The following is a 20,840-nucleotide window of genomic DNA, read 5'->3' on the forward strand; positions in this document are numbered from 1 at the left end:
TTTATTTGACTTTCATTTTGTTTAGTAAAGGGTTAATTTTTTTCTTTTTACTCAAGCATATTAATTGCAACCAACATCTTTAATTACAACCGTTAAGTTTGTTTTCATCTGCCAGCCATAACCTGCTGTGGGGGCAATTAAAGCTGCAGGTGTTGATGTCTACAAGAGGCAGCTCCCACACTGCACACCTTTCAAATCATTAACTGTGTATGGATGATTTGTTTTTGCTTGTTTTATGCCCTTTCCAATAAAAAACCTACAGTTAAAGACTAAATATTACTGTGTGTAATATAATATTTCCCATGATTTAAATTAATGCATTTTCATTCTAGACCATGTGGTAAACAGCAGCTCAGTAACACCCAAACTTTACTAATGATCTTTAAAATCCCTTGTAGAACAGACAGATGTAGCTGCCGTGCTCTTGGCAACACAGGACAAATCAGACCTGGTTGTTGTTTACATCCATAGTTTCACTGTCATATGGAAGCAATAGATGTTGTTCTCCCTCCTCAAAGTTCTCATTAAAACCTTACACATGGGTAAATATATTCTTTCCCTCTGTATGAGTGTATGGAAAAAATAGAGTTTATTATATTTTACAGATTTAATTTTTGAAAATTCTAATTTCATTGTCCATGCATTGTCCACTTTTTAAAGCATTTTCTCCATATGTGTAAGCAATGATTTCATGAGAAATTTGTGCATGAAATCCAGAATTTGTAATTAGTGTCTCGTCATTTTATTCACATAAGTGAACAAACTGCCCATTATAAGGTGTTAGCTTGTATATTGCCTTTTCGGAAGTTTTCTTTATTTTCCATGAACTGAAGTCTGCTAGAAATGATAATAATAACATTTCCTAATACTATTTAGCAGATACTTTAACACACAACAACTCCCAAATGAGAAATACTGGGAGCAATTGTCAATTTTAGCACAGAGCAGTATCAGTAACTGACAAGATTAGAGTGATTCATTTACTCAATGTATTGCAACTGATATTTGCCATACAATTACAATAAACAGGGACTGTGGCAAGGGACTTTAGTTTGGACTAGGTACTGTAATAAGTACTGTATTACTAACAGTTACTGAGGTTTATTTTAAAAGTATACACTTAATTTATCCGACAAACCAATTTCTGCAAAAACGAAAATGATCTTACTAATGTACATCTTTTCTTTGAATGCATAGACTTCTTTGGGGTGGGTCATTTTCTTTTTAAATCTTATTATTTTATATGGTAAGTTTTGTATTCATAAGTGCAGTGCTCGGATTAAGCCCAGTATTATCCAATTTAAGGTTCAAATTAGTATTTATTTTTAAACATCAAAAGGACTTTCAAGTCATAAAGCTACCAGGACTATGGAAAGTTATAATGCGTTAAATTCCTATTTTGGAAATTATTGCATTGTATGCCTTCCTTATTCATTTTAATTTTTGATTGCATTTTTTTCTCTTCTTTTCTTTAAATTGTATTCATTTTTACTTCAAATGTTATTTGCACAATTATAAGGGTTTAAATGTTTAGTTCATCCAAAAATGAAACTTCTTTCATCATTTACTTATCTTCATTTTGTTACAAACCTGTATAAATGTCTTTGTTCTGATGAACACAAAGGAAAATATTTTGAGAAATGTTTGTAACCAAACTGTTCATGGACCCCAATCAATTCTATAAAGAATACTATGGAAGTAAATGGGGTCCACAAACGGTTTGGTTACAAATATTCCTCAAAATATCTTTCTTTGTGTTCATCAGAACAATGAAATTTAAAGTTTGTAACAACATGAGGGTGAGTAAATGATGACAGAATTGTCATTTTTGGGTGAACTATCCCTTTAAATATTGTTGACATTCTATGCATAATGGCCTAAAAAAAGAAAAAAAAGGTTCATGCCAGGTCTTAAGGAGGGGCCCATTCTGAATTCATTCATGGTATATTTAATCATGATCTAAAGATCTATGGAGCCGATTGATCTTAGACCACATATGGGTTACATTTGTTATACTTTTATGGCACTTTTCAGTTCCTTTAGAAGCATTAGGGTTTTGCCATCCGTCCATAGTAATAAATTTTTTGTCATTTAAAGTGCAACCAGTACAGTCTTTAAAATATTTCCTGTTGTGATCTATTGAAGATGGAATAGTAAGAAAACACTTTTATTTTAACAACAAAATCAGTATCAGATGAAAAACAACATCAGAGAAGTTCTCACTAACACTTGACAACTCACTACCATGATATTGTGGTCAACCTCCTCTTTTGGATCAAACAGATGTACAATGTGCTTTCCATTTTAGACCCCACATCACCCTCTGCTGTCCATTTAGATTAACTGATACATTCAGAAACCATCTAAAGCAGTGGTTCTCATCCTGGGGGGCGGGCCTGGGAAACAGTCCCAGGGGGACCCCAGTTTTATGACATTTAAAACATTAATTTATCATTAATTCTGTGTATTTAAAGGTGGGGTGCATGATCTCTGAAAGCTTGTTGACATTTGAAATCACCTAAACAAACACGCCCCTACTCCAATAGAATCTGGACCTTCTTTTGAATGACCCGCCCCACACATACGCAACCCAGGCAACGATGTTGGTTAGTAGACACGCCCCTTACTGCTGATTGGCTACAAGTATGTTTTGGTACTCTGCCCAACTCCCTTTTCCAAAGCTTTTTTCAAAAATCTTTATGTAATCATGCACCCCGCCTTTAAACTCTAAATTATCCAGTATCTACGTAATAATATATTAATAATAATAACACAATGTGTTGCACAGGACAGTGCTTTATTATAAAAAGAGACTGTACATAAAAAGAAGAACAGATTATATATATACAAAACGATTATAGATTATATTATTTGCAGATATTCTGCAAATTACTTGACATTTACATTACAGATCACTTGCACATGTTTTGACAAGGCCTTGCAATGCTTAACATTGAGAGGTCATTGTTCAGACAGCTGTGAGTTTACATTCTCACAGATATTTAATTGGATTTAATAAATAAAACTGCTAATCAAACACTGTTAACCTTCAACAGCAGTTTGAGACACTTTGTAAAACCAAGACACCAGAAAAACCAGAAACATCTCAACGTTTGTGCCATGCTTAGTTTTCAGATCAGCTATGAGTTCACATTCATCCATACTGTACACTAAACTTGATTCTTCCATTAAAGAGACAGACAGACTCTGCTTTGTGTGGTCCTCTTACATAAATTATACAATGACAATACCTGACTTTAACTACTGACTTTAAGAAACAAATCTGTGGGTAATGTTAGGGACTGGTTTAGTAAAGAGAACGGTTGCCTCCGGTCAGTGCAACATAAGGATTCACAATACTTCAGTAGTTTAAAACAACAACAGTCAGTTTTCTGAATACTATCAATGGCCCGCTTGGCACAGTTTAAACATGATTATGCGCAAATCTAACAAAAAACATATCAAGATCATTGTATTTTTGCACAAAGAAAACTTAATTGTTTTAAAGACCCGCTAAGATTTTTTGCATTGGTACATTATTTGAATAACGACTACCATCATTTAACCCCTTAATTCTCTTTTTACTGGCAGTTTTATCATTACATGTTTTACTTGTGGTCGTTCTGTAATAATCATTCGTAAATTGGATTATAGCATGCCACAGGGATGCTGTATTTTTGTAGCCCAACCCCAGAAGTTAGCAAGACACTGGTTCCCTCACTACAAAGCCTATTCGCAAAAAAATAAGCTCTGTGTTTAACAAAAGTTTATGACAAGTTAATCTTAACAGATGAAACAACTTCTATGAATTTTAAAGTCTAAATGCGTTTAGTATAAATAAAACTAAAGACTTCATAAAAGTTGTGTTCATCTGTGAAGATCATCTTGTTGGACAAAACATGTAATCTTTTGTTAAACACAGAGCTTATTATTTTGTGATAATCAAAAGTCTATGGGAAAAATGAATGGGCTTTTAGTGAGGGAACCAGCGTAACATCCAGGGTTGGCCCATAAAAATACATCATCCCTGCAGCAATCTATTAATGCTAATATGTTTTCATAGGCATAAAAGCAGTACATCAAATACTATAATCTATATATAATTTATAAATACTTTTTTAAATAACATAAATTTTTGTGTAACAATAGTGAGAATACCATAAGATAATTTTTTTTATAAGTTTAAAAATAATGTCACAATGCAGAAAATCTAAATGGTTCTGAAAAACAGCAAATGAAGAGTTTCGTTGCAAAACGAGATTAATCCGTTTTTAACATATTTGTCAAAACATGTTTATTATTATGTTATCATGTTATTATTTTTTATGGTGGTACTTAGCTGTATTTTTTAAGTTATGAAGGTTTAAATCAAAACAAACCAACTGCGGTTGAACTGATATTAATTGGAATGCACAACCAAAAAAAAAGTTATCTCGATTTGCAATGAAACTCTTCAAATATTCATTTTCTAAAAGCAAAATTTTAATGATCACTTACTTTTTTTATTAAAATAAGACCTGGGCATGTTTTTGACATACAGGACAATCTCTGCATATTACTGCATCTGTTTTCATACCTACCTAAAGTCATGAGGTAAAGTGATAGAAGAGACTAGCATGTTGTGAAGGCAAAATGCAAGAAAAGAAAAAAATGTCGTTTTCCTATTTTTTGACTAATTTTTTAGAAATCACATTCATACATTTCTTCCTGACATAAAGGAAGATCTTGACAGATGAGTTAAAATAAACAAAAAAAATTTAAATAAAAAAGAAATTATCCCTAGCTGATACTTGGCAAACACGGGTCTCTGTACACTGACAAAACACACAAAAACAAACACTAGTAAAAGCCTACAGCCAACATCTCACTGTAATATATGTACAAAACATATGAAGCAACATAACCAGAAATAAGTTTCTTTTTGTTTCTTTTCATAATCCAATGAGCATTGTAGATGCTTTGATACATCAGCGACTGGACTAAAAACAAACATTCAGTCATTTCCTAATGCACTTTGCAATGTTTGTAGCTGATTGGCTGTTTGTCTCTGGGATTAAGCATTAGTCAGCATAGTGCATGATAGATTCAACGTAGTTGCCAGGAAACAGTCCGGTCACACCATTACACACACCCTCGAACCACCCGTCATCATTTTTCTTGATGATGTAGATGATGGCGCCCTCCATGAAGGAGAGCTCATCGTCTTTGTCTTTTGAGTAGTCATAGATGGCCACCACTGAAAGAGATTTAGACATGGTAAGTTATAACATTACATTTATGCATTTGCAAGATGCTTTTATTTAAACCAGCAAACTATTGCGCTGGTAACACAATGTTTTACCACTGAGCTATACAGGAAGGGACTTTGATATCATGTAATTCACTATTCAGTGAATAGACATAAATCTTTGTAGATAGTTAGTTAGATATAGATAAGTAGTCAGGTGAAGCTACATATCCACCAGTAATAATGCTCATATAAAAAATCATAACATCATACTTTTACAATATTATGTTTTCCTTTAAATAAGAAAGAGAGAGTTGAAAAAGAAAACACTCACCTTTCTCCATATAAGATTTTGGGGCCCAATGGGGGTCTCCATCAGCATATGGGTCATTATATTGCACAAGGGCCCCATCTTCTTCATCATAATCCACGGGTGGAGGTGGAGGGGGTGGAGCCGCTTCCTCAAACAGGGTCGTGTCCTCAGGTAGAGGAGGAGGTGGTGGAGATGGACTGTCTGTAACTAAACAAATACGACAGAAGGACTCTAAGTATAACATCATCAATGATTAATTAAGATTTTAATAATTTAGAAAAAAATGCTTCCCACTGTGATACCAGGGTGTTGTTTGCTATAGGGTCTTCTGCATGTAGTACGTAAACTGAATGCATTTTACCACTACATACACCATAAGTGCTGGCATATACTTTTGCAGGCACAAGAAGAGCGAAGCTCTATGCTAATGTGTGCAGTACTCACTGTTCTCCTGAACTCTGGCTACAAAACCAGTAAGAGGAATCTGAGGCGTCAGCTGCGCCATAGGGGGTGGCGGTGGAGCGACAGACACTAGAGACATAAACAGACACACACATACATAGACAGGCAAAAAATGAGACAGACAGCCCACAGAGACATAGAAACATGCAGAAGGTGAGAGGTGTTGTGTGTTATTGTGACATGAAGAGATTAAAAAGCAGAAAAACACGCAGATCATTGGTTACTAGATGTTGACAATAACCTCTCGAAAACAAAATCCAAACTGACATCATGATCTGTTTGTAAATCATATAATGTCCTTTTAAAACAGCATTAAACAATTACATCAACATGTATGAAAGTCGTTGCATTTCACAACAAACAATAGTATCTGCAAACAAATGATGCTAGATCTTTTATTCAGAACTACCTTAAATATTATGAGCCTTTTCCAGTTCCTAAATCCACTCAAGTTCATACAAGTCTCCAAGAAAATGAACCCCAAGATTAATATTGAGTGATAATGTATATATTTATCGCAGAAATGAGCCCCGACAGTGTGATCAGGACCCGGCGCGAAGGTGCTTATTTCATGATAACAACTGGCTGTACATTATCCTGCTTATTACACGGCTATTACCCTAACAAATGCAGATTTCAACGAGGAAAACATGTTTACTTTCCATTTTAAGATAAGACTTCCAAGTGTCATGAACACTCTAGTATTTGCATTTATCATTTGTAAATTGTATGTCATATATGTTATTCAAAGACATATTAATATTTAATTTTTATGTAATATTAAACTGTTTCTGTTAAAATGATTTGCAGTATCCGATTTACCTTGTGTTATAGTTTTAAGCAGTTGTTATCTGAGAATAACAAACCTGCAAATGTCGCGACTGGCCAATCAGAATCCAGCATTCCAATGAGCCGTGTAATACTTCACATTAACTATGGGCATATTCCACTCATGTTCGATAAATCTTTATTTTACTTCTAAGCTGTCACTTGAATCTTGTATTATCTAATGCAACAATATAGATTTTTATTTGTGGATGAAATGCCTAAACCTTTGGAGGCCATCATACAACTTTATTTTTTATGAAAGTGGACTCACTTGTGTTCTGGGGGTATGTAGGACCCCCGTTCAGGTGGGGCTGAGGCACAGAAAACTGTGATGAGCTGGCAGGGGCGCGTCGGTAGGTGCCAGTAGCTGACACCATAGAAGCAGAAGAGGAAGTGGTAGAGGAATTGTGTCTGGAGATCTGCCGAGAAATTGTCCCAAACTGAGACATCGGGATTGGGCCCAAACCTGGCCCCGGAGGAACCACTGCAGTAAGAAGAACAGAGGGAAAAACATTAAAAAATCTTACAATGTAAGATCATAAAAAGTTTCATTACATTATAAGAAATTTTATGAGATGGTAAGGAAATATTTTACAAAAAAGTTTTGCTACAATATATATTTTATATCACATAATCACCTATCCGATCATTTAATTATATAAATACTTGTAAATAAACGTATAATATTGCATTATGTTGCGTTCACACCAGCCGTGGATGAGGCGTCAAGCGCAAATGCTATTAATGTTAAGTCAATTGTAAAGACGCGTTTACGTGCGTCTGGAGGTCTCACGGGGCGAATGAAAATGGGTTCACACCAGCCGCGTTTGAGGCGTCAAATTCATGTCTACCGCGTCTAGTTTGCCGCTTGAACATTTTGAGTTTACTCACTTCATTTGTGCATTAAAGCCGCGCATGAAATTCTAGTCATCAAGACATTCACGCGAAAATTTGCGTCATGGGAGGGGTTTCTGCGACTCTGCTCGCTTCCTGTAATCACGTCACTACTAGAGCAAGATCCTGACTGGTTAATGCTGCGCGTTTTTCCGACAAAGTTCACATTTTTCAACTCGCACGTTTCCCATGGCAACGCTCAATACGCGTCATTCGCGCAAACTAGATGCGTGAATGAGGTGGAATTGCGTCTACCGCGCCGTGCTAAACGCCCCCAGAGACCTCCAGATGCGCGTCAACGCGTCTTCACATTGACTTAACATTGAAATCACTGGCGCTTGCCGCATTTACGGGGGCTGATGAACGCAGCATAACTGTGGGTTTACACCAGACGCGAGTTCAACGATTTGCGCAAGTAGATTATATGCAAAGTAAATGCAAAGACGTGATCAGACGCGTCCTTGCGTGGGGCGATGCGAATGACGTGATGTGGGCGGCACCTTTAACACGAACACAAGTGCTATTTGCCTTAAACGCGTCTATTTGCCAAAAATTCGCATGACACGAAGTTAAATCCCGCAAGTAATCTAGAGCGAGTAACGAAATGCCCCCCGTTTGGTGTGTACTTAGCATAAGGCATTTAGCACAGTAGACGCAAATCCGTCTCATTCTCGCGTCTAGTTAGCGCAATTGACGCAAAATAACGTGCCGTGTTAACCAATCAGGAGCTTGCTCTAGTAGTGATGTGATTACAGGAAGCAGGCGGAGTCGCAGAAGCCCCTCCCATGACGTGAATTTCCACGTGAATGTCTCAAATGACTAGAATTTTACGTGCTAATGAAGTGAGTAAACTCAAAATGTTCAAGCGTCAAACTATGCGTGAATAGCGCGTTCTTGCCGCCTCTACCACGTCTGATGTGAATCCAGCAGAGTATTTTCTGTTTTTTTCTTTGCAGAGTAGGCATATTTATAATTTATGCTGCACATAGCAAAGGACACTGAAGGTAAACTTTCTTATTTTTATATTTAATTTAAGCAGATAAAATAGCATATTCATCTACCACAGTCAAGCCCTAGTCTGAACGTCTAAAGTAATTTTGACACTTAGTTTAAGAGTACAGTAAGAAAAAATGTGGCAAAATTTGCATTCTCACCTGGTGCCATACTAGGAGGGGAGGGTGTTGGCACAGCCAGAGGTATTCCCACACTATTAGTGCTGTTCTCACGACCGCCACTGCCCCCACTGCTACCACTAAGACAGAGACAACCAATTGGATTACAGTTACAAAAAGCTACTAAAATATAAGTAGCATCATTTAAAAAAGTGATCAAAGATAATGATTTTTGGAAACCTAAACCATCAATTAAATGTGATTACAGACCAAAAGCGAGAAACATTTCCTGCAAAAATATTTGAAAAATATTTTTTAAATTATGAAGGTTTAAATCAAAACAAACCAACTGCAGTTGAATTAATATTAATTGGAATGCACAACCAAAAAACGAGATTTCTGAACAATAAAAAAAAACGGATTTTTTATCTCGTTTTGCAACGAAACTCTTCATTTGTATAGTGACATCATGTGTGTCCATTTGTGAGATACCTGTGTGTTCTGGGTCTCTGGCTGAGTGAAGCTGTGCGTCCAGGGCTGTTCTGACTGCCCAGTCGAGCCGGGCTGGTCATGTAGTCATTAGGCACCACAGGAGGTTTGACAGGCTCAAGGGTCTTATATGGAGTGTTTCGTCTAAAAAGCACAAACATTAAGTAAATAGATCTATTTAATGCATTTAATCATTACAAATGACAGGATACTGCAAAAAGTCATATAAACTTACATGACAAATTATATTCTAACATCTTAGAGGTACACAAAAGACACCAAATGCATTAGAAGAGTAATGTATGTGATTGGTTTCATAGTGGTATCTTACCCCAGAGTACCCCTTCCTGCCATGGGTGGGCTTGGGGGCTTCTGTGTAGGTGGGTTGGTCCTGGATAATGTTCCACCACTTCCCCGAGCTGGTTGGTTATTCCCTTGCTGAAACACATTTACAAAAAATTGCTCACTCTTTGCTCATTTAGTAAACTATTTGGCCTTCACTATTAAGACAGTAGTTAACATGTGAGCGCTTTTAAACATAGTAATGCACTCCAAAAAGTTTTTTGATCGACTCTTTCCACTTTCTACCTGACAGCTATTCTCAGTATAAAATGACGATGTATGAAAACGTCTGCCTACGTCATTACGATAGCAACCAATGTAGCGGATATTGACAACACTGTCTGGACAAACAGACCTGATTTCATCACTTGCAAAATGACAACAAAAAGAGCTGATGAGTTCCTGAAATGTTGTCAAATAAAGACAGGCTGGATTTCATTGCTATCAGCAGTAACTAAACGTTTTACATAAAGTAACAGAAAAGATATTAAAAGACTTTATACACATTTTAAACTGTCTTCTAAAATGAAATTACAGAAAAGCAAAATGATGTGCGCTTTTATAGTTTTAAAATGGGTGCAATCTGTCGAAAAATGAATAAAGGCAAAAATTATGACACGAGAGCTGCAAAGCATTGTGGGTCACGTAAGGGTGCACTTACCTTTGCTTTAAGCCACTAAGTGAAAGCATTGAGAGAGAAAAGGGATAAATCACGTTATTTAATTACTTAAGCTTAAATACAAAAGTGAAAGATAAGTAAAAAAACCTCTAACACACACACACACACACACACACACACACACACACACACACACACACACACACACACACACACACACACACACACACACATAATGTAATTTCACGGACAAGCATCACGAGACACAAGCTTAGAAGTCAAAGAAACTGAATGGTAATCACCATTAATGTCAATCAAAATGATCTTCTTATCAGACTCATTTACTCTAGAAAACAACATTATAAAAACAATCCTTTTAAACATAAGGTGCATTTATAATTAATTATACTTAATGTTTTATTAATACAGCATTTGTTTACTAACATAGTAGTATGTTGTATTAATAGATAATAAAAGATACCTAATAGGACACATGTAGATCATTATAGAGTATCATTATTTTCAACATAAATGGACAGGTAACACATGCAATTTCTCAAACACTTGTAACTTGCAGGACGTTTAAGATTTGACTCTCTGTACTACCGTATTCATAATACAATAAGAAACAATGGATTTTTGGATACTTGTCAAGTATGTCTGTAACATTCAAAGTATACTAAAATTAATAGTTTGCATACAAATCATATGTTAAGCATTCTGAATAATGCAACTATAGTAGGCTATATATAAAGATGCAATTACACTAACAAAACCCTAATGGAAATTAAACATTTAACTAACCATGTAAACCATGATTTAACTATATTAACCATGTTTTTTTTATTTTTTTCTGTAGTTAAACCATGACTCCTTTTTGTATGGAGGAACCAAAAAATACTATGGTATCACATTTATAAAAAGGCTTATCAGGTAACAAGTGTTAAATTTTGTAGCCTAAAAATTTGAATCTGACTACATTATACCAACAGTACTTTTTAAGGGTTGGATCAAGTAGAAATTGGAGAATTTGAATGACCCAAGAGCTCAAATTATATTTAATTATCATTAGTTTGCCATTGCAATACTAGAAACATTTGAGGAGTTAAGTTTCCTAGGCAGTATGAGGGCAGCCTTCAGGGCGTTTAATAATGGGAAAGAGAAAGTCCAGTCAGGCCGGATCTGATAAAGCATATAAAACAGGTTCTGGGGTGAGAGGTTGGCAAATGGCCTGAAGGCTTGCCTCAGCTACATATCAAGGGAATGAAATTACTAGTGCACAAGTGAATTATGACACTGTCATGATACTGCACCATCATCTCACAAACACAATAAGAGACACATAAAGGTCAAAATAAAAACGGGTCTATCGCAATTACATCTTAGGGGCAATCTAATGCCTACATAACAGGGATAACATCAGAATGAGTGAAGTGATGTCATTATTATACTGACATTGACAGACATGAATAATTTAATAACATAAATATAATGAGGGAAACACGAGAAGGGCTGTACACACACCACACACACACAAACAGTCATACACACAACATGCAGAATCCCGCTGCATACCATGCATGAATAATTAACTAATCTTTCTTTTAAATGATGCTATCTAAAGCAGTCTGATGTGACTTATGTATTACTTTAATATATTGTAATTACACACAAAGAGACAGCAGTTACGTGTCTCTTTATTCATAGACTGCACATTACATCAAGGAGGCAAACACGGATATCAGAATTTAATACCTAAATTATTTAAATATCTAAATCTATTTAAATGTAAATGTCATTTCCTGTAGGCCACCGGGATCTTTCCCTTTATCCTAGACAATTAACATAATTATAAAGCCCTAACACAATGAAGAAAATGCATACTTTGAGGTAACTTGAGGTAATTATGGAGGCAATGCTGTTTGTGCTGGTACAACTATGCAACACTTAAAGTGTCAGTAACCCAAAAATGAACATTTGGGTCATTATTTACTACCACACAAGACATAACAGTTGTCAAGACTGGCCGCAAAACTTACTTTAACACCGTGACCCACATCATCCAGCAGCGTGTAATCGATGGGCTTCCTGATGTAGCGTACGGGCCGCTCCATGTTGCCGGGGGCAATAATCTTGTGAGTCCGAGATGTGTTTTTATTAGTGGTGAGAATCCCGATCTCCCGTCTTGCAACTTTCTCTTTATGAATGTCCACAGTCTAAACATAGGAAATGTATTGTATGGTGTCAATGAACTGTAATTGCATTTATGGATTTGCTATTGGCAGTAAGTGGCATTGCTTTAAATTAATTAAGTGTATGAATAATTGAAGAAGCACTGATACTGCAGTACAAAAGAGAAAAAAACAAGAATAACACAGGTTAGGTCAACATTACGTTTGCAGAAGGTATACAACTATATAAATCAGTCATGAGATCCAATAACAAACTGATCTGAACTCTTTTGCCTCCCTATCAAAGTTAAGAGCGAAGCTCTTTGCTCTGAAAGATTTGATTTAAAATCTAATAATAAAATAATCTAAAAAATATCTTAATGCTTCATCCTTGCTGGATTAGACTGGCTGTAATATGATATGTAATGTTACACACTATATGCGTGAACAGTTTCAGTCAGAAATGGAAATTGCAGACCAGAGCTTGACATTTTTGCGATGGAAATATGCAATTTCTGAATGCAGAACTTCTCAGTCATAAAAAAACACCAAAGTAAGAAAAATTTACGCAAAATTAACTTGCATTACTTTCCATGAAAAGTAACGAAAAGTACACAAGTAGTTACTTTTTTGGAAAGTAACTTAATATTGTAATGCATTACTTTTAAAAGTAACTTTCGCCAACACTGCTTATAGTATGAAAACCATCCATAAGACAGGGCTGTCCAAATATGGGATCTAATAATACACTTTCACTAACTTAGGGTGAGACTGCTTCCTCATTTTAGCTTCCATATCTATACATCCTATAGATATAGATACATCCTATTTGAGAAAAGTGGTGGTAAACTAGTTTAAAGGAGCCTTTTAACTTTAATAGAAGGCAAATCATCAGATCTAGTTTCCATTATGGCTCTCCATTACAACTCTGAATAAAAGCTCTCACCCCTGAAAAAAAAATGTGATGTACTATATCTACAGAGAGCGCTCATAATATCTACAATTTTCTTCACAAATAATGGCTTACAACATATTCGTTTTAAAGATACTAACAAGCTGCATAATCTATAGACTAGTCTATGTAAATCTAATTATTTATGAATAATATAAGTGATTAGGGAGAGTGGAGGTACAGTAATAAACATGTGCATTTGAGGACAACTGGAGATTCAGGATCATTTTTACACATGCCCAAATGTGCTGATGTTATCCATCTGTTTCGTCTTTCACATCGGATCAGCGTGATCTCAATGAGCAAATATGAATCATGGGAAAACTGAGTGAACCAATAAACAAATAGTAACTGTAACCAGACAAATGCAAAATAACAAAGTCCCAAAAAGCAATGTAATGAGTGTACGTTATCCCTTTGTGAATAGTGACAAACTAGAAAAGCATGCAGTTAAAAAACTTTGACAGGCGGTAAGGAGAACTTGCTGCACTTGCCAATGGGTGAAGTGAGAAAGTGTACCAGTTAAATTTTTTTATTTTGAACTATTTTTCTTTAAGTCAGCTTCTCAAAAACAATAAGAAACATCTCGATTTTGTTTCACTTGGTTACCATTTTGAATGTGTTATCAGTTTACTTGGTATATTTGATAGTAGACTACCACTACATATATCACAAAAATGTTTTTATGCTTGCATGAGGTGGTTTTTCAGGCAATTCGGAAAAATCTGTATTTTGCAAAACTGCAATTATTTGCATTTTCAGTTCACCTAATGCAAGTCACATAATCATTATTTAGCCTATAGATGGCACGGTATGTACTTAAACCTCCAAGAAACACCTTAATGCATGTCTGCTCCCAAATATAAGAGGCTTTCCTTGCCAATAATGTTTAGATAACTTTACCTCCAAGAAGCACCTATACGTTGCCGTTACTAAGTAAGAGGAGCTTTCCTTGCCATTAATGTTTGGATAATACTCTTACATCTCCTCAGGTTAAAAGTAATGCCTAGTGGGGTGGATGTGATATTAGTTAACCTACCAACATCAGACGAAGTGATATTTGGAATGACTTAATGCGAGAGGAAAAACTAAGTTTCAGTCGCATATCATCAATTAAACACCTTCATTTTGCAATAGTCTTTTATCGACATTTAGAAAATAACACTAACGTTTTGCACACATCTGCAATGAAAACACAGCTACTTTTAAAGCCGCTGTACGCAACAGTGTTTTCAATTTATACGTGTATAAAGAACCTGTGACCTTTCCTTCGCTAACGTAATGATCACCATTCTTACGTTGTGTTACCAACTGACCAGTTATCCTGTTTCATTATTTGCATATCCAATTCAAACTTACATTTGGAGCTTGGTGAGTGCTTATAGCCTCAAAGCAAGAGAAACAAATGAAAGAACACCTGGTTCTTTTTAATGTTGGTGGTATAATGCAAGGCTGACCTGAGAGATGTGGTTGATGGACGACTCCATCCTACGCAGCTGTGATGCCTGGATATCCAACAGCTGCAGCACATTGTTGGCTAAGGCATTGATCTGATAGGCCACGCTCGCCAGAGACTGGGTGGTGTAGGCTTTGGTCTCCTCGAGGGCTTTCCTCTTGTCTTGCGCCTACGTAAAGGTAAAAATGACAGCAGGAATATTAAGGTCAGACTATGTTTAAGTTTCCTAAACTTCAACAGTCATGCCTCTGTGAATGATGATTTAAAACTAAAAACATATTGGAATTTGTATTGGAAGAAGTATTGTATCAGATCATGTAGCTGAACAAGTGCTATTCAATGAAAGATTGTTGATTCCCAAGAGCTGCAAAGAGGTGAGATACATCAGCAAGATAATGGATGTTGAAATTGTTTTGCCTATAAGATCACAGTATCCTTAACGTGTTCCAAAACCTCTACTTTGAGCCTAACAAAGGTCAATGTCTGGACCATCCCTGTAGTGTACTCTATGGAGCAAGGCAATTAAGTCCAGGATATTTCAGACGGATTGTTTCTGTGGTAAGTGTGCTGATGCAAGGGCTTTGCAATATATCTGAAACAATAGGTATTTCAAAATGTTATCAGTCTGAGGAAACATCATTTCACACAACCAAGGTGTAATATAAAGAATAGAAAATTAGAGAATTTGTCACTAAATACAATATAAAAATCAAGATGTTATATTTATATAAACAAACATACACTTTTTATGAAACATGGCTGTAATGCCTAGCACTAACTCCTGCCATTTCCTCAATAAGTACTGTATGTAAGCTAAATGATTACTTAAACCAGTCACTAAAACCAGTTAACTGAAAATATAAAACACCTTCTGTAGATAAACGTAAGAGCTAATTCTGAAAACCTGATGAAATCAACAGATCACAAACCAAAAGGCTCAGACTACAGTTTCATTGTATTGCAACAAGCATGATGCAATACAGAAACCAGTCATGTACTGTTTAAAACATTTAAAAATATTTCACATTTATGGCACATCGACCTTGGCAATGACAGCTGACTTATTAAGTTATAACTAAAGAGAAAATAAACAAAAATTGAGTTGTTCTTGCTTGTGCAAAAAGTGTTCAGTGATTTTTCTATAGTGTTTCTATATGGATGGTATGTTTATTCTATTCAAGGTAATAATTACTTACTTGTTATGAACATAACCCATCATTTTGATATTCTGGTTCCTAGATATGACTTTAGTTTCTTCTTTAATATGAACCTACACAGTTTTCTCATGTTTTAGCATAAATTGTAGGACGTAAGGCTTTAAAATTAATAGCACACATACTGATGCTTACATTTATGCATTTGGAAAAGCGGACATATCATAAAAATCTGACTTTTTCCATGTTTAAATGCTATAATTGGATCCCCAACTCCCCAGTGCTTCTATCAAACTAGAAAATGTGAAAAAAATCAACCCAGTAACTTAGTTTTTGTACAATTCTCTCCAAGCATGTGAAAAAATAGGTCATTGAAATTTGGCTGCCCTTGTGATGTCAGAATGGAATAATACTGTCCCTTAATCTGAACTATCTAAACCACGGCGCAGCCATTTAGTGCAGAGATCAGCTCATTTGCATTTAAAAGGACACACCCAAAAACGGCACATTTTTGCTCGCACCCACAACGTGGCAATTTTAACATGCTATAATAAATTATCTATATGGCATTATAAGCTAAAACTTGGATACGTACTCTGGGGAGACCAAAGATTTATTTGGTATCTTAGAAAATCTTGTGAAATGTCCCCTTTAAGGCATTCAGGGTCCCATAATTTTAATTAAGTCCTACATTCCCTAGGAAACCCATGGCCTTGATGTTTCATGCGTCACAGAAACCCCTTAAGCGCGGAATACATTGCAGGATTTTTGCACTCCTATAAGATCAGTACCTTATCACATTGTGCGACATGGATCATTTAAACTTAGGTACGACAAGCATGTAGACTGTATGATGATGACACGGAAGCTTCGGCGGATGCGTCACACGTTAGTGCATGCGCTAGTGTAAAACAAATACCAATATGCAGGTCAAAGCAGCAAACACACTGTGCGTTGATCATGCTAAATTTCTGACACTGTCAGAAAACTATCGTAGGCTATCTTTGGACGCATTAATCGTTTAATCTCAGACTCAGTCCATTCAGAAAAAAATATTTGTTGGCAGAATCCATTAAGAATGAAAAATACACATTTACAAGAAAACGTATCAGATGCACTTTAAGTGGTTTTGCATCGCAGCTCTTCATATGTCAAAGCAAAATATACAGGAAATAGGAGTGCTTTTGGCATAACATAAATATTAGATGCTCTTATATAGTTAACAATTATGGTACAGCAAGCATACAGCACTGTTATCAAGCCTGCTTTAAACACCACCTGTTACGACACATCAGTCTTCTCAGCTGTTCTAAAAGACCATGTGTGTGTCGGCACGTGGGGTAAATAAGAATGGACTCTTAAATGCCCCAGCTGTGATACTCTACAGCATCTGCCCACAAAACAGCACTAACAACAAACCAAATGAATTATGAAATCTTGATTAAAGCACAGTATTACATTAAAATAATTCATTCAAAATTATGATGAAACTGTGTGAAGATGATTGGTACATCTGAATGTATGGAACAATTCTCAAATGAAAATTTTGAGAACAATGGTCATATACTTACTTATGCTTTGCGAGGTCATATTATTACCCCATTATTTATACTACATGACCTATTTTGGATAAGAAATCTTGATGTCATTGTAAGACATGACTAAATTCTGTCTAATGCCAAAGAACCCTGCCAGATTTCTAAAGATCCTCTCAAAAAAATTGAAAGACCCACCAAAGTCATAAGAAAAAAATCTATGAGTCATTTAGTCCTTTGATGAGAACGTCTGTGTGTTTGAGTGGATGTAGAATTTGGTATTTGGTAACCGCTATACCAACTCTAAGTCACTAGGGTTACATAACAGTGTTTCTTTATACAAAGAGTAAACTCTCTAAAAAATGCAGGGTTATTTTCAACCCAGCGTTGGGCCAAAAAGGGACAAACCCAGCCGTTTGGTTCAATTAACCCCCCAAAAAGTTTAACCCAACAAGGGGTTTAAAACAACCCAAAATTTTGGGTTGACACAACCCAGCATGGTTCAATCACATTTACAACATGGGTTCATCCCTTCTTGACCCAATTTTTAGAGTGTATACATAAATTACGATTATTATTTTTATATTGTGAGATGACAAAGCATTTTTACATCAATAAATCACAAAAAGTGTGGTTTACCAAATATTTAAGTATTTCATTAAGTAATTTGGATCTGTGTACTGTATTTATGCAAGAATTTGACATGATTAGTAAACATTAGTAAATGTATTAACTTACATTATACCACGGGTCTGTTGAATGCTTTATTCTGATTGGCTGAGAAATGTTCCGTAGGTATGCATTAATTTCTGATAACCGCACACCTAACTTGTCAAGTTATGAACTTATCAAATGTCTTAGAAAAAGGCACCAGAGCAATGTTTGTGGTAACCGTGGTATAAGAGGAATAATTGACTCCGGTCCTTTGAATTATTTGAAAATAATGCACACCCGCGGTGTAAAGGCACGACGCGAATCAGATTCACATTGGGTGTGCATTATTTTCTTATAATTCAATGGACCGTCGTCAATTATTCCTTACGAAACAAACAATGAACAATATAGATTTTTATCATGTATTAAGTTTTGTTAATGTAAGTCAAGGTCAATAATGTTATTTATGTTAGTTCATGGTGGATTAATTAATGTTAACAGTTATAACGCTTGATTTTATAAATGCATGAGTAAATGCCGAAATTAACATGAACTTTATTAATAAATGCTGTAGAATTATTGTTTATTATTAGTTTATGTTATCTTATGCATTAGATAAATACAATTGTGTACAAATACAACCTTCTTGTAAAGTTTTACCAGATTATTTTGAGTAAATCCTGAATAAATGTAATTGTTTATTTATTATATTTTACCATCATTTTATGTGTTACCCTGTCTGTGACTATCTAAAATCATTTTTAGTGATTTTCTATCTAAAATCATTCTACATTATGTAAAGAACATTCTGCGAAAATATAACCTTGATATCTTTAATATACATTTTTTAAGGAATATAAAATGTATCATAGCATTTCATAGCTAAAAGATTTCAAATCACATGTGATGGTCACACAAACTATGAATCTTTTCTACACATGACATCAACCTTATACTCATTTAAATGTGTTGAAGTCTTTGCTGTCATGCTAAAGTGACTGTTGAAATATTTGGTTGATGATTTTGATCCTTAACAGCTTATTCACAATCATATGTAGGCTACATAAAAAATCATAAAAAATCTCAAACTAATTCCTGCCAGTAAATATTTAAAGCTTTCATAGCAGTTTATATAAACCATGACAGCACATATGCTTTTACTTCACATGTAGAATGTTGTGAATTAAATGACTAAGAATTCAGTAAACCTGATCAACACGGTTCTCTTCTTTATTATAACAATTCAACATATCAATAAAAGATGGCCAAATAATACTAATAAATACAGCTTCCAGGATTCTGTAATAGACTATTCTGTTGTATATTGCAACACTAACATGTGGTGATCTGAGACTGTAGGTGTGAGTGAATGACTAGGCTCAGTGAGAGACAGATTAACACAGGTGTGTCAGCAATAACTTATTCACACCATCACCGACATTTCGCGTCTAGGCGTCTAGTGAGTTCAGACACGCCATTCAGTCCTACATACAATACACATTAGCAATACGCATACACTGTACATACACGTTAAAAAGCAAAACCGTGTAAATCGACTGGGCATTTGAAATATTAAGAGAAAATGTTTTTCGTTCAGCTGACATCTCTCAGTTGATGTTGGAAAATTCTGTATGATGTTTAATAGCCCTTAGAGGTTGAAACAAATACCTAATATCTGGGCTTTCATCACATTCATACTGTCACACGGGAGAGTCATAGCACCGCTTGGACATTCAATTAAACAAAATTCAGCTGAAACATACTGACATTATTGAAAAACCTGAAACATTGTAGCGTTCATGCTATGACGTGTTAGTTTAAAAATGACGTATTGGCTGCAAATTTGCAGTGAATACATTGATGCTACATGACCTGCAATATGCTAATAGAGCTCATGATCAATGAATAAAAAAATCAATGTATCAAATCCAAAAATGGTTAATAAATCTGTTTTTATCATTAAATTCTTTGATCATTTTTAAAGCCCACCTATCTCCATCCATCGTACAGAAAGCGGCACGTCTTTGAGACAGAGACTCATAGACACACCCTCTGAAAGTGAATTCGTGTATTGTGAGCACGAGCCTTAAAACAAGGCAATTTCATCCAAAGGCTAAGATTCAGGTTTCACATTAAAGGAAAATATCACGCCAATCGTGCCTCAATGCGCCATCATCGCCGTTTGATGAGGGTCCTCTCTGTAACGCTACACAGGCAATGCTCACATTTCAATCACATCCACAATGATACAGACAATACATTAAAGAAAAAGAAAATTTTCCCGATTCGTACCTGCACATAATTATTCTCACAATATTCCGCGACCCTTGAAAGGTTTTGATAGCTCTCCACAAGAGCCCTTTTTCCTGCCGGGATCTCTTCCTCTAACAACATTTGTAGCTCTGCCATCTTACATCCCTCTGCATTACTGCTCTCCCCCTCTTTCATTGAAATCAGCGGAGCTTCACTCTCCGACAGGAGGTCCCTCGCCTGGCATTGTGGGATTCCCGTTGGCTTCTTTTTGCGGCACAATGACGTTTTACTTCGCGGTGCTCTACGCTGAGATCTGTGATTGGATGTTTGACTCAGCTAGATTGATGAGGGCCAATGGAAGCGAGTGCGCTTTCAACAT

At 35.6% G+C, this 20,840-nt stretch overlaps 1 protein-coding gene across 5 annotated transcripts; it reads right to left on the minus strand.

Moving 5' to 3' along the window:
* Positions 1-2,785: 2,785 nt before the first annotated feature.
* Positions 2,786-20,759, minus strand: abi1b (abl-interactor 1b). 5 transcript variants are annotated; one of them, XR_010532491.2, is made up of 12 exons: positions 20,501-20,755; positions 14,867-15,034; positions 12,326-12,502; positions 10,329-10,343; positions 9,657-9,763; positions 9,329-9,469; positions 8,879-8,976; positions 7,102-7,314; positions 5,985-6,071; positions 5,562-5,747; positions 3,080-5,236; positions 2,786-3,047 (listed from the first exon to the last, which is right to left on the minus strand). XR_010532491.2 is itself a non-coding variant. In XM_065268496.2 (11 exons), the coding sequence occupies exons 1-11, from the start codon at positions 20,654-20,656 to the stop codon at positions 5,061-5,063; spliced, it is 1,524 nt and encodes a 507-aa protein (XP_065124568.1). In that variant the 5' UTR covers positions 20,657-20,755; the 3' UTR covers positions 2,786-5,060. The 5 variants fall into 5 exon arrangements, 4 of the variants coding, with proteins under 4 accessions (XP_065124568.1, XP_065124584.1, XP_065124580.1 ...); XM_065268496.2 differs by having other exon boundaries at positions 2,786-5,236; XM_065268512.2 differs by lacking the exon at positions 5,985-6,071 and having other exon boundaries at positions 2,786-5,236; positions 20,501-20,759.
* Between the last annotated feature and the right edge of the window lie 81 nt (positions 20,760-20,840).

The sequence above is a fragment of the Paramisgurnus dabryanus genome, chromosome 6 (genome assembly GCF_030506205.2).
Source record: "Paramisgurnus dabryanus chromosome 6, PD_genome_1.1, whole genome shotgun sequence".
In the NCBI taxonomy this organism is placed as follows: Eukaryota; Metazoa; Chordata; class Actinopteri; order Cypriniformes; family Cobitidae; genus Paramisgurnus; species Paramisgurnus dabryanus.